Raw genomic sequence first — 13,123 nt, 5'->3', positions numbered from 1 at the left:
TTTGTCGTATTTTTAGTTTACACTCCTCAGTTTCTTTTGTGGAGGGGAAAAAAAAAAACTCCTCCGGTGAGCTCTTTGACAAACTGAATATGAAAGGCATATGCAAATGATTGTGGCATTTATTCAGATATGTTTCTTTCCTTCTTAATATTACTGTGTATGAGCAAAATCTTACAGAGAGGTGGTTGATGGGAAAGAAACGGGAGACTTTTTTTTTTGTCAGTTTGACATCCAGGTAACCCACTTTTGCTTCAGCATGTTTTCTCTTTGATTATTGGGAGAGCTGAGGGAAGCACTATCTCCCGCCTGCCAAAACCGGGCTGGCAAGCTGTCACAACATCGATGAAGACACATAGACCACCTGGGTGTTTGTAGGTGACACACATTCGCACAACCTCGCACGCACACGCACACACGCACACACACACACACACACGTACTGGTGTATGTAGATGTTCACACACACACACACACACACTTACTTCCTTAAATAAAAGACAGCTAGTAGTTTGTTGTGACAACAAAAATATATTCCTGTGGTGTTTTTAGAAAAACACTATAGATCTGAAGGAATTAATAAGTCAGAACAAAACACAACAAAATACAACAATACCAAAGTTCCTGCTTTGCGATGCATCCCAGCGACAAATTTACGATAATGAATTGAATATGATTAATACTGCACACCTTCAAATGTCTTTTCACATGTATTTGGCTATTTCCTGCATGTTCACGTCACTAGTGGACCTCTGCATTGTGTTGGTTGTTAAGGTTAATGCTTTCAAACTGTCGGAGGTGATCCCCGTTTAGTATTCTGGTAAAACATCCGATTACGATGTATGAAAATAAAATAAAACCTCCGCGAGGTTAGCTGCCGGCTCCTGGCCCGAGGCAACAAAAACGAAACAAAACAAAAAAAATCAACAGAGTTAGCTTAATGTCCCGAAACGTTTAAACCAGCAACACATCGGTGTGCTTAAAATCCTGACACCACGATATGGAATTAGATTTGGGTCTAAATATCCGAACGCAAGTTGTTAAATCTCAAACAAAAAGTAGTAAACAAAAGTATGAACTTTTGACCCAAATCTGATTCCATAACACCACCGCGTAGAAACAGGTGCAAAATAAATAATTGTGGAACAAACACAACTAAAAACAGCCAAACACAATAGGATGCATTTCAATTAAGTAAAAAAAAAATATGATACCCGCCTCTCCCACAGGAGACTCATTTAAAAGGGGAGGCTACCACAGAAGAAGAACTTAGAGAGGAGGCGCTTTGACTTAGTGAACAGACGGTGGTTTTAGAAGTAGGAGACCTTTTAGAGACGGTTACATTTATACATTTATATGGAACTAGCAAATATTAAAATCAGCCACTGTGATTGCCATTATGAAGTCTGCACAACCACGGCTGCATCATTAATGCACTAACAGCTCTTAAGATCATATTTACTGAGAAATCCCAGTGGCCAAATGGTAAGGTGTTTTGTTGCATGTTATATTCCTCTCTGATTTAAAGCTGCCTTAATACTATCGGCGATTACACAAAGGGCAAAATGTCAGGTGTCTCCTGGATAGAGAGCTGATACTTAATGAGAGTTGGTGCTTTATTTGAAGAATATTAACTGAAAGTACTGTCTCTGCTCCAACATCCACCAAGGAATCAGCCTACGGGGAACAAAGTGTGCGAAGAAGAAACAAAGCGACTCAGATGAGCGAATCAATATTTTGATCAACTGCAGTGATAGCGAGAGCTTAGTAGAAATTATGCCCTCGATTATCTAGTGTTTTTTTTTTTTTTCAGTCAAACTTGGAAGCAGGTGTTTAATATGCAGCAGCTCTACTGCGACTGCATCCTGAATACAGTGCAACCACGAAGCTCCTTCAGAAGAAATCACAGATTTGACTTTGTTTTCGGGCCCTTTGTGCCTCGACAGTCTGTGTTGTCGTCTCGAGTCCACCAGTGTTGAAGCCTGGTCTGAGTCACTCACCGACACTCTGCAGGAGAAGAATCTTGACGTGATAGTGGAAGGATGAGGAGTGCTTGCCATCTGTGTCAGAAGACTACGAGCCACCCCGCTGCTTCGATGGGAGCTGCTGTCCAACAGATAAGAGTTCGGTCGAGCACCGAGCAGCTCCCATGTGAGAGCGTCGCTTTTGAGAGCGACAACCACATTTTAAGACTTTTTTTTTTTTTTTTTTTCCTGCTTTTGTTCGTTTTCAAAGGGGCAGTGCATGAACACAGGAAAGATGCCCCCCCCCCCCCCACCCCCCCACCCCTCTAGTCGAACTAGTCGATTGAAGTAAAGAGTTTGTTCTGGGTTTGATGGGACAACATCTGGCATGTGCGTTAGGAAAACTGCCTTTGCCCGGGAGTTCTTCTGTGTGTGTGTGTGTGTGTGTGTGTGTGTGTGTGTGTGTGTGTGTTGTGTCCTGAGATGAGACAGATGAGTGGTTTGCATCAATATTTGAACAAAGCGCTCCGGCGTCTCTTTCTGTTGAGGCCATGCTGTTTTTTGTACTTGCTCGTGTGACTCTCAAAGAAATCACGAATTGGAAAGTAGATTTAAAAGCTCCGGGTGTTTTCTCGCAGTCTGACTGAAGTCACTGTGAGACTCGCCTGTGAGAGGAGGAAGAGCGAGGGAGGAAGCTGGAAATGTTATTTTTTTTTTTAATAATAATGGGGGTCTGTGTAGTTCCTGGTCACCACTTTGGATTTAATCCGCCTTCAGTTCGGCGTCACGTACGGCGGCACTTCAAGCAAGACAGTGGCGTCGGATCCTGTGAAGAGCATCCAGCCGGCGTGCGCAAGCAGTTCATTACCTGTCGGCGTGTCAGCGGGACACCTCTTGACGTGTTTTGATGCGGTTCGAAATCACGGCTACCATCTGAAAAAAAAAAAAAAAAACACCAAACATGATCCGCCTTTCACGTGTTACCGCCTTTCACGCCCCATTTGCTTTTTGTGTCGGGGAGATCAAGAATCCCCATCTTCGCCTATCTGTCTTCCTCCTGTGGCGTACCTGTCATTCAAAAAAAATTCTCTACAAGCTAGACAGGAAGTGTGTGTGAGGGGGGAGGAGGGGGGGCTTACATCGCAGAGGTTGCGATCCTCCGGCGGCCCGCGGTTTGCCGGAGGAGCCAAAAACATGCATGTCTTTTTTTTTGGACTTTTTATAAGCGTTTCTTAAAAAAGCTGAATTTCTTCATCTTCTTCTTCTTTTTCTTTTTCTTTGTCTTCTTCTTCTTCTTCTTTGTCTTCTTTGTCTTCTTCTTCTCCTTTGTCTTCTTCTTCGTCTTCTTCTCCTTCTCCTCCCTTCCTGCCGTACACTCGGTTGATCTCAACAGATGCTCCCCTAGCGCCTCTCACTATCTTCAACACCCACCTATCATCTGCTTCACCACTCTCCTTCCACCCCCATCTTCTCTGCTAGCTTCACCTCTGATCCTCCGACTTAGACCGTCCATCTGCTGCACCGAATTTTGCATCAATACTGCCTAAGAAGACGCCTCGCTCTGGGCATGTATAATGAATGCAGCGCTGACCGGTGCCAGTGTGTGTCTTTATTCATGTGTTTACACACACGCACACATTAGCCTGCGGAAGTCGGTGTTTACAGAAAAGACAACGTCGCTGGAAAATCTCCAAATATATCTCGACAAACTGTGCACCTTATTTCTCCAACCTGCTACCGAGTCGTCAGCGCGGTGTTATAATTAACAAATGATTATGACACTGACTCTTAATTAACAAACTGAGGATTAATTGGTGGATTTGTTTGTGAAGTCACGACCAAGCATCTGCCTTCCAACTTATTAAAACTGGATTCTGCAAAGCGAACTTTTGATATGCTTCCTCTCCAGTTTGTTTTAGCACTATTTATTTTATTTATTTTTTTGTTTTTTTACAGGTTGACGGAAATAAAAGTGGAGCGGTAATATCATTTTTCAGCCTTATTACGTTTGAACTGCAGCATTTGTAGGATATTAAAGGAGGGTCAGTCACTCATATGAGAATATTTCAGAAATTGAGATGCACTCTAAAATGTTTTTCGGCTTTCAGCTGTTGATTATCGGATAACACATTGAGGCGATGCTGCATTTTATTAAAACCATATATCCGCTCCGTTTTTCTCTCCCTTTTGTTTCACGCGAACGCTCACGCAGACAAACACCTAGTCTCTTTTTTTGTTGTTGTTGTTGTTGCGCATTGCGATCATGCGGGTGATTTCAGAGAAATTTAGAGATCACACACGGCGCACACGGTGATGGAAAGCAATCGAATTCAATCAGCTTCACTGAGCATCGCGAGGCTGCGTGAAGCAGGAGAAACGTCAGGCACTGAAGGGACGAAAGGGCGTAAACCGGCATTAAAAACCTTCAAAGTGTAGAGAGTGGTGAGGTTGTGGGTGCAGAAACTGAAGATGCAAGTCAATTTATATCCAAAACTTCTCTTTTAGACTGAAGCAAACATGTTGGATGTGAATGTAAAAAAAAAAAAAAGGAAATACCAGACCAGTTGTTTCAGCTCTCTGTAACATCATTTGAAGTGATTTTTGAATCAATATAACGTGAATACAGGGCACTTTTTAAGGTTACCAAAATCCAAGGAATCAAAGGATTAATAGTAATGAATGACAAACTGTGTTATACAAATTGTCAATAAGACATCAAATTGATCTTGTGCGCTTAGAAGGTCACAAGTGGTTTGTGTGTTCGAGAGGTGACCAAGTTTCCCCAAAAAGTTGGGACGCTGTTAAAATGTAAATATAAGCAGAATTAACAAATCATGTAAACTCGTATTGAATTAAAAAAAAAAAAAAAAATAGACCAAAGACAACGTATCAAACGTTTAAACGGAGAAATTGTATTGTTTTAATGAAAAATAAATGCTCATTTTAGAAGATATATACAAGATATGATATCATATGTTGTCTTTTTTTTTTTTTTTTTCTATTTTCAATTAAATATGGGTTTGCATTGCATTCTGTTTTTAGTTCTAACTTTTTAATTCCAACTTTTTTGGAAACAGTAAAGTGGAGTAAAGCAAGCAATTGTGGTTCAGAGGATCCTCCAATCAGCTCTGTGCACCAGGAAGTGGAATCTCTTGCCATTTGTGAGCCACTCCGTTTCTGTGTGTAGGATGTCGGTTGTGTCATCTCGTGTGTGTGGCTGGTTTTGAGATATTTTGCCATGTTACCGTAGGTGGTGGCATGTTGCTGGGTCAGCAGATTTGACAGTTCTCTGACTGACAGCGAGAAAGTTCCTGCGCAAAAAGTTGGCTCGTTAATTATTGACAACAATCTCCGTTGGTTTTTACCCGAGAAATTCTTTTCTTTTCTTTTCAACAACTGTTTCCTTAGAATTGCCCTTTCCTTTTTTTCTTTTTTTTTTTCTTCTTTTTTTTGTGATATGATGATGATCCGGAGAGATGGATTATTGCATCACTGGATTAAACTGAGTCAATACTCGTGTAATGTTTGAGACTTGGGGGACAGCACTCAAAAACGCACAGGTAAAAGTCAAACAGGCTTTACTCGGATCAGGCGAGGTCGATAACCGCCAGGCAGAGGACAGACGAGGACCAGACCGGCAAAATAAAATCAGATTCAGACAAAGGTCAGAATCAAGCAGGCAGGCCAAAAAAAAAAACCAGAAGAGCCAACTGGAAGGCTGAGACGAGTGGAGGAGGGAGGCAAATGAAGACTGCAAATAGATTCGCGTATATGCTATAGAGGTCATAACTGAATGAGCATCGGGTTTGAAGGTGGGCGGGGAGGTCGGATGACGCAGATGGCGGAGACACCGAGGACTCTGGTGGGCATGTGGGAGCGACTGCAGCACTGTCGTGCCAATTGATGACGTCCTCTTGTGTAATAATTGCGACTTTGCAACAAGTTACCAACTAAATAAAACATGTAATCAAAATGTATTCATATTGTGGGGCAATTCGCTCCCAAAAGATCTCCGTTTCCATGGAAATACAACGGGTGTGACTAATAACCCGGAGAACAATCAGTCACATCAGTAGAAGCTTACGTAACGTATGCGATGTTTACCGCTCCAGGAAGTAGGCCGACCCTTAGTAACGGCCTAGCAACAGAGATTTCTAGCCCATTTGAACGGTTTCTAGAGATTGTGGGATTTCTCAAACGGAATAAATACACACACACACAGAAACACAAAAGTGCTCTGCGAGCTGTAACTAACATGTACGCTCAATAAAGAAATCCATGGACGCTTGTATTTTTGACATATTAGCGCCACTCACCAGAAGCTGATGTGATCCGAAAAACCCAATAGAGCATTGTAAAATCCCCAAACGAGATGTAGACATTTCCAAAATTCACCAGACAGAACGACCGACGGAAACTGATTTGCCACGGCAGGTTAAAAATACAGAATACAAAATAGCGCTGAGAAAGTATAAAATATGTACACTCTATACATATAAAAGTAAATAAAATAACAGCAGTATTGCAACTAAGGTGATTGAACAGGTTTTCCATACGGAGGGAATTACGGGGTAAGAAGTCATTATTATGTTGAACGTGAATGCTTCGACCCAACTGTGTTGAAGTTCAGCCTTTCAAAAACATGACGGCGGAGTGACATTTTCTAGCGACGAGCGCGTTGTGATGTCATGCCGATGTGACGTGCAGTCGGCCAATCAGATTTGAAGTTTGGAACTGCTGCTTGTATAACTTGGAATTGGACTCCTGTGTTTGTTCAAGTACCCTGAGCCTCTACAATCTGTGTCAAGGAGTCCCTTATCCAACCGCAGCATCAGCTGGTGTTTCGAGATGGAAACGGGCCTGCTGGTGTGTCTGCCAGGAGTCGAGGTTGCAGCGGAGGAGAATCTGGCAAACATCAACCTGGCTGCTGGCTTTAGTCTCTCCCAAATCACTGCGAATGTGCCGGTGCAGCAGCAGCAGCAGCAGCAGCCATCTTTGTCTTCGTGAAACAGCTCTGTTCCACCACCCGAAGGCTTTCCCGAATATCTCCAGTCAGCTCGACGCTCTTTCCCAGCCCGCCCCCCGCCCCCCACCCACCCCACCATGTCTTTTTGGATTTTTACTAAAAGCTTTGAATACATCGAGCTGACATAAGAGACCACACGTACCCGCTGCTTTTAATTTTGCATGCAAGGAGTTTCGAGCGTTTTGCTGTACTTGAGGAAATTAAACCGTTTGCCGGCTCTGTTAAAAGGTGCGTCACAGCTAATGCGGTACCAGCAGACCGTGTGTGTTTCCTGTACAAAAGTTTGCATTCCAGACAGGGAGGCAGAGAAGGAAGAAGAAGAAGAAGAAGAAGAAGAAGAAGAAGAAGAAGAAGAAGAAGAAGAAATAGTGAGGGCGTCTGATAGAGCCATCACTCAGCCCTCTTGGCAGTGATATCTTGTTTTCCTCTCGGAGTGGGCTCGCTGTATCTGTGACCCCTTATGTGTTATTGCCAAGATGAAGCGTTGGTAGTAGATCACCGTGAAAAACTGCGAAGCGGCCGGGCACAGCGGTCCGCCGAACGAGAGCAGCGAAGCATATTGAGGGGAGATATTGGTCCCGCGGCCTGTCCTGGGAGCGCTGCAGACCGACCAATAACAGCCCTGCACCGGCCACGGGATGCAAATGAGGGATTTTTTTTTTTTTTTCAAAAAAAAAAAAAAAACAACAACACAGCACCGTCAACACCACCACACTCTGCAGCAACTTCATTTGAGCCACATCTTATTTCCATGTAGGAGCTGCGCCAGAGGACGCATCCTGAAGTGGAGTCCTCGGCCGTGTTGCATTCGTTAACCCTCGCAACCCGATGAGCGCAGGGTGCGTTCAAAAACACTCGTACGAATAGCGCAGAGAGACGTAACGGATATCCTACTCTTAACTGAATAATTCCCAAAGTCCCGATTGCTTCACGATGTGCTGTATATCAACAAAAACAGCATAACTCGGCCTTTCTGATGATGCCGCTCGTTTCTCTGGATGACAAAGCATCCGTTTTGTTTGTCTCCAACGTAGGGCTTGACATTACATCCCACTTTGTAAGAAAAAATACAAAAAAAAACCTAATGTATATGTGGACCTACACTACAGCTGAGTTATTAGAACCTACCACAGGGGCGTATGCCCTGAGGGTGAGTCCCTGGTTTGGGCCCCTCGGCCACCAGGAGTCACTCCACTAAGCACATATTGTTTCAAATTGCCGAGTCATCGAGTGTCCCACAAACATGGTTCAGATATCGAACCAGATTATAAAAAGATATCTCTGCTGACGATATTTAATGGTGAGATACGTATAAAAACATAACGATTTCATAAGACGAAATACTTTTTTTCCCCTTGATGTTGAGGCTAATATGTAAACAAAATCTCCAAGTGTTATCAAATAACATAAGATTTAGATAGCCTAGACTGTCCTGAAAAAAATAAAACAAGATATAACACGAATGGTTCGCCCCAATAAAGACCCTTAAAAAGTGAAGGTAGTGAAATCACCCTGAAAACAGCCGAGGGTTCAAAAAGTTAATGTATTAAGCCATTTCGAGTGTACAGACAACGTTACGCGGTTCCCAGAGAAGGTTAAGTGCTTGTGTTTCCCTTTCGAGCCAAATGTCACAGCGAGGTTAAAACACCTGAGTTTCCTGGAAATTTTGACAGCTAACTCTGAAATAAAGCCTGTAATTCTTCACTAAAACCTCCCTAATGTTGATGTTGATATTGCAGGTATTAGTTTCCATTGCATTAAACTGTCATGTCGGCGAGCATTAGTATAATACCTGATTTATTACCATAATGAGTCATTACTTGGAGGGCTGTGGCTTTGTTTGACAGCGATGTGTTTGGGTATTCTTGTTCCCATCTATCATTGTCTGGATCCGCACTCACGTCTGTTTTTTTTTAATTTTTTTTATTATTTTATTTTATTTATTCATTTTTCTCACATCCATCCAAACACAAACGCACCATGTCGACGCTCGGTGCGCTAAACAAATTGGAGCATTTCTGTACAAGAAAAGCTTGCCTGGGGCTAGTCATTTTGAAATTAAAAGCATGTCTCTTTGTTCAGCCTCGGCTCCGGGAACGAGGAGGAGAACGTGAACCTGTCGCACGGAGGGGAGAGGAACGCTGTGATTTTTCACAGCCATGGAATCACACAGGCTTCTTCTTTTTTTTTTTTTTTTTTTTTTTTTATCCGTTTCCCTCAATCGGGAGACATCCGGCAGGAAAAGGTATGAGGATGAGATTAGCTGGAGAGAGAAAAAAAAAAGGGGCGGGGGAGTGGGTTCTCTAATCCTGATGGGGTTTTCAGAGGTACAGCCATCACTGTGGAGGAAACATGCAGTGTGCAGCGGGGAGTTTTTTTTTTTTTGGGGGGGGGGGGTTGGGGAAGGGAGGGTGCGAGACGGTTTGCCTCCCTAAACCCTTCACACTTGCATGAAAGAGGTTCCAGCAAACTAGGGGATTAGTCGGAGTGTGATTACACTTGCGGGCCTCAGAAGTAGGGAAACGTGCGCCGACTGGAGCGCACCTCCGAAGGGGCTGAGGAAGCAGGAAGTGATGCCTGTCGTAGGCGTCGCCGGCGCCTCGTCGGCGAGACGCAAGAAAGCGTGTGATGGGACGGCTGTAGATCTGCCTGAACAAAACGTGAAGCGAATGGAATAAACTCTCGGCGAGTTCAAACCGACTCGACTTTTGAGTGCGCGCGCGGCGACACCGTCGAGTGCAGTGAAAGCAACTCTCTCCCAGGAGTTGATCTTTCGACCGTTTTCAGGAGTTGAACCTGAGCTCCAGTGGGAGTTAAAACATGAATCCCCTGAAGAGTAAAATTGCGCTATCGCCTTGAAATGTTTTATTGTTTTAACTCTTTCGCGGCGTTAACGGTCAACTCTTTAAAAAAAAAAAAAACACGTCTTATTTGACACTTATGGAGTTCAGGTGTCATCACGCTAGAAAAGTTTTAGACAGAATTGACGATCGCAAATTCATATTTAACAAATATACTCAGTGTGATTTCAACTGGCGCTGCGTGAATACTTAGCTCGTGTTACAAGCAACAAGCTAATCGATTACTGAATGCGACTGTGATAGTTATATATTGCGGTGTTTAATCATGGCTCCATTTTGTGTATAATTACATTGAAATGTTCCAACAGGGCATGTTTTGAACACAAGTAAATATATAATTTCTGCCCATCATTTGGTTGTTTTATTCTTAAAAGTTCCGAAGCAATAACAAAAGCGTGCTGGGAAATACTAATACGGCAACAAAGCTGCACAGCAAACACCGGGGGAAGTGCTGACTCGTGCTGCTCAACACCCGGCGAATAAATAACAGAATATTACTCCGTCAAAGAGTATCTTTAAACGCGAGCTGCGGTCTAACTTTGAAAATAAAAACATCCAACTCTGTTTTATTGAACTCCAGAAATCTGCTGTGAAATGACATATTTATTCCCCAAATTTCGACTTGTCTAAATCTTGTCGCCTGGAAACTCTTTTTTTGCTCTTTCAACGACTTGTCTATTTGTTTGACATTTTTACCAACTGATTATCACGTCGGGTCTCACCTCTCGATGGCGCATTCGGTCGTGAAATCGCGCTCCGTGCTCCGGCAGGATTGCATTGCAATAACAACTGCTACAACTTTCCGCTCCTGTCCCCCCGCAGCAGCTCGGCCGGGCCGGGTCTCCGGGGAATTGTCCCCGCCTTGGAAACTCCCATAAAATTGGGATTTCTCCCTTTCTAACAAAGCTGTAGTTCTGCTGCTGTTGCTATTTGTTACCGTACAGAGAGAGGGAGAGAGGACATAGAACATAAATTGAGGCAACAGTGCGGTTGAGATAACTCCGACCGTTTCCCAGAGGAGTCGAACGCCTCCGCCCCTTCAGAAAAATAAAACACTTAAATTATTTTTAAAAAAAAACTAAACAAATATGACGTTTCTTTTTTTTCTTTCTTTCTTTTTTTTTCCATAAATATTTTGCAGATTTTTTGCAAAACGGCAAACGCTGTGAAGCCCAGGGGGATTCGTTCCTCGGTGAACTCGGCGCGAGTTGCTGCAGACGACGGACTTCGGGGGGGGGATGGGGGTGACGTTGTGTTGTTTTGTTATTGCCAAAATAATATGTTAACAGCTGCTAGTTGGCGAGGAAGAGGAGGAAGGTGTGCGTGTGGGAGGGGGAGGGGGGGAGTCGCTGGCAGAGAATAAATATCGGATGGTTTGAATCGGCCGCCTCGCTGTCGTGAATCAATAATGAACTCCTCCGATCCCTTTTTTTGTTTGTTCAGTCATTCCGTTTTAAGTCTGATGATGTATTCTTTTTCTTCCCCAGGTCCCCGCGGTGAAGCCCTGCAGCATGGCCAGTCCGGGACCCTGCCCCACTTCCTGGAGGAGCCCGTTGACGCCTACATCGTCAAGAGTAACCCCATCAAGCTGCGGTGTCAGGCCCGGCCCGCGCTGCAGATCTTCTTCAAGTGCAACGGCGAGTGGGTCCACCAGAGCCAGCACATGTCCCGGGAGCACACCGACCTCGGGACAGGTACGGCGAACGCTCCTGAACCGCAGTTACAAAGTGCTCCGCGTAAGACGAGCCATTAAAACAAAACAACAAGGGAATTGTCTCGGCAACACAATGATCGCATAAAACAAATAGCGCCCAAGCGCCAGCATGAAGTAAAGGCACGTTACATGTAAAACAAAATACCTCGTTGGCTGCTTGTCATGAAAAGAGGTTTTTGAGTTCTTGGAGATGTTTCAGAAAACATCCGACCACCGGCTTCAACTTCAGAGGTCACCGATTTGACCTTGAACGCGGTACAGCAGTGCCTTCGTGCGAGCCAGCTCTCGTCTCGGCAGCGCGTTCTCGCGAGATTCGAAACAACGACCCTCGACGGACATCGCGGCGCGTCGTATTCAAAACCACGACTGTTCATAAAATAACAGCTGAAATTATGGCTTCAGTAGTCAAAACAGTTCAATTTCACGTACGGAGACCTTTATGCAACATTTACACAGACAAATATACAGAACCACTTCCAAGTATGAATTCCTTCCTGCCGAGCATCTCCCTGTCGTTTTCGGTTACATCTCTTGGCAGCCAGGACTGAAGTTTTAGGATTTTACTTTGCTCACGGTTCTTCGTGACAAAGCCCACAGCTACATCCAACCCTGTAAATATACTTGCCTCACCTCTGCGGTGCGTACTGTGTGTCACATCTGATCTGAACCGAAACGACAACGGTTAGACCACGAAAGGCACCAACTTCTTCAATTTTCGGATTAGACTTTGAACTCTGAATGGTGTCTTTTACTGATGCAACTTGCTGAAACACAGTTGTTGTTGTTTTAACTTCAAAATGAATCCATTCAAACCACAAAGAAAAATTTGCCTTTTCTTTTCTTTTTTTTTCCTTCTTTTTTTTTTTTTTTTTTTTTACTCGCGTCTGTTTTTTTGTTGCATCATCTCACCGTGAGTATCGAGCATCTCGCAAGTTCCCTCGTGTTTATACAGAGAATTGAACAGCAATAATACAAAAAAAAACCAAATTGTTCTTTCTTTTCTTTTTTTTTTTACCACATTATGTGTTTGTATTGGAATTAAATTGGATGATTCTCCGGCATAATTTGTAATAAGGTTATTGTGTAATCCATTTGTGCAGGGATAATCATAAAGATATCGGCTACCCGTCTTTATTTATTCATGTGTTTGTTTGTCAGGTCGGGATGAAGGCGAAATATTTATGAGGCTGCTTTTGCCTTCTATTAGTGAAGCGGCGTTGATGCCACTTAGCACACGGCACCAAGCAGTATCTCCTCCCAGAGTTAACAATGGACCTTTAAATTTTTACGGCCTCTGGTCGGGATTCATAGCTCTGCTCCCATCTGGCTGCTTATCGCCATTCAGATCTGTTTCCAGCGGGGCAGGCAGACACACACAAAAAAAAAAGGTGGGGGATAGTGGGGACTTAAAAAGGAGAGCATCTCATAAAGTAGGAAGCTCCGTGTCAGGATGTGTCCGCCTAACTACGAGCTGTTGGAAGATGTAACAGGATGCCGCTGGAATTGAAGTATTTTATTAGTCTATTGTAACCTTGACCTTTGCAAACAAAAACAACAAAAA

The 13,123-nt window shown here is 43.6% G+C and overlaps 1 protein-coding gene across 1 annotated transcript in view; it reads left to right on the top strand.

Moving 5' to 3' along the window:
* The window catches only part of LOC138209503 (netrin receptor UNC5D-like), a 167,763-nt gene that overhangs the window by 82,616 nt on the left and 72,024 nt on the right, over positions 1–13,123 (top strand). The window contains 1 exon segment of the mRNA XM_069168133.1: positions 11,336–11,542. Coding sequence (XP_069024234.1) covers positions 11,336–11,542 — 207 coding nt within the window.

This window comes from Embiotoca jacksoni, unplaced genomic scaffold (assembly GCF_022577435.1).
Source record: "Embiotoca jacksoni isolate LCO1_2020_lvr unplaced genomic scaffold, fEmbJac1.0.p SCAF_10, whole genome shotgun sequence".
In the NCBI taxonomy this organism is placed as follows: Eukaryota; Metazoa; Chordata; class Actinopteri; family Embiotocidae; genus Embiotoca; species Embiotoca jacksoni.
This window is presented reverse-complemented; position numbering and strand designations above follow the sequence as displayed.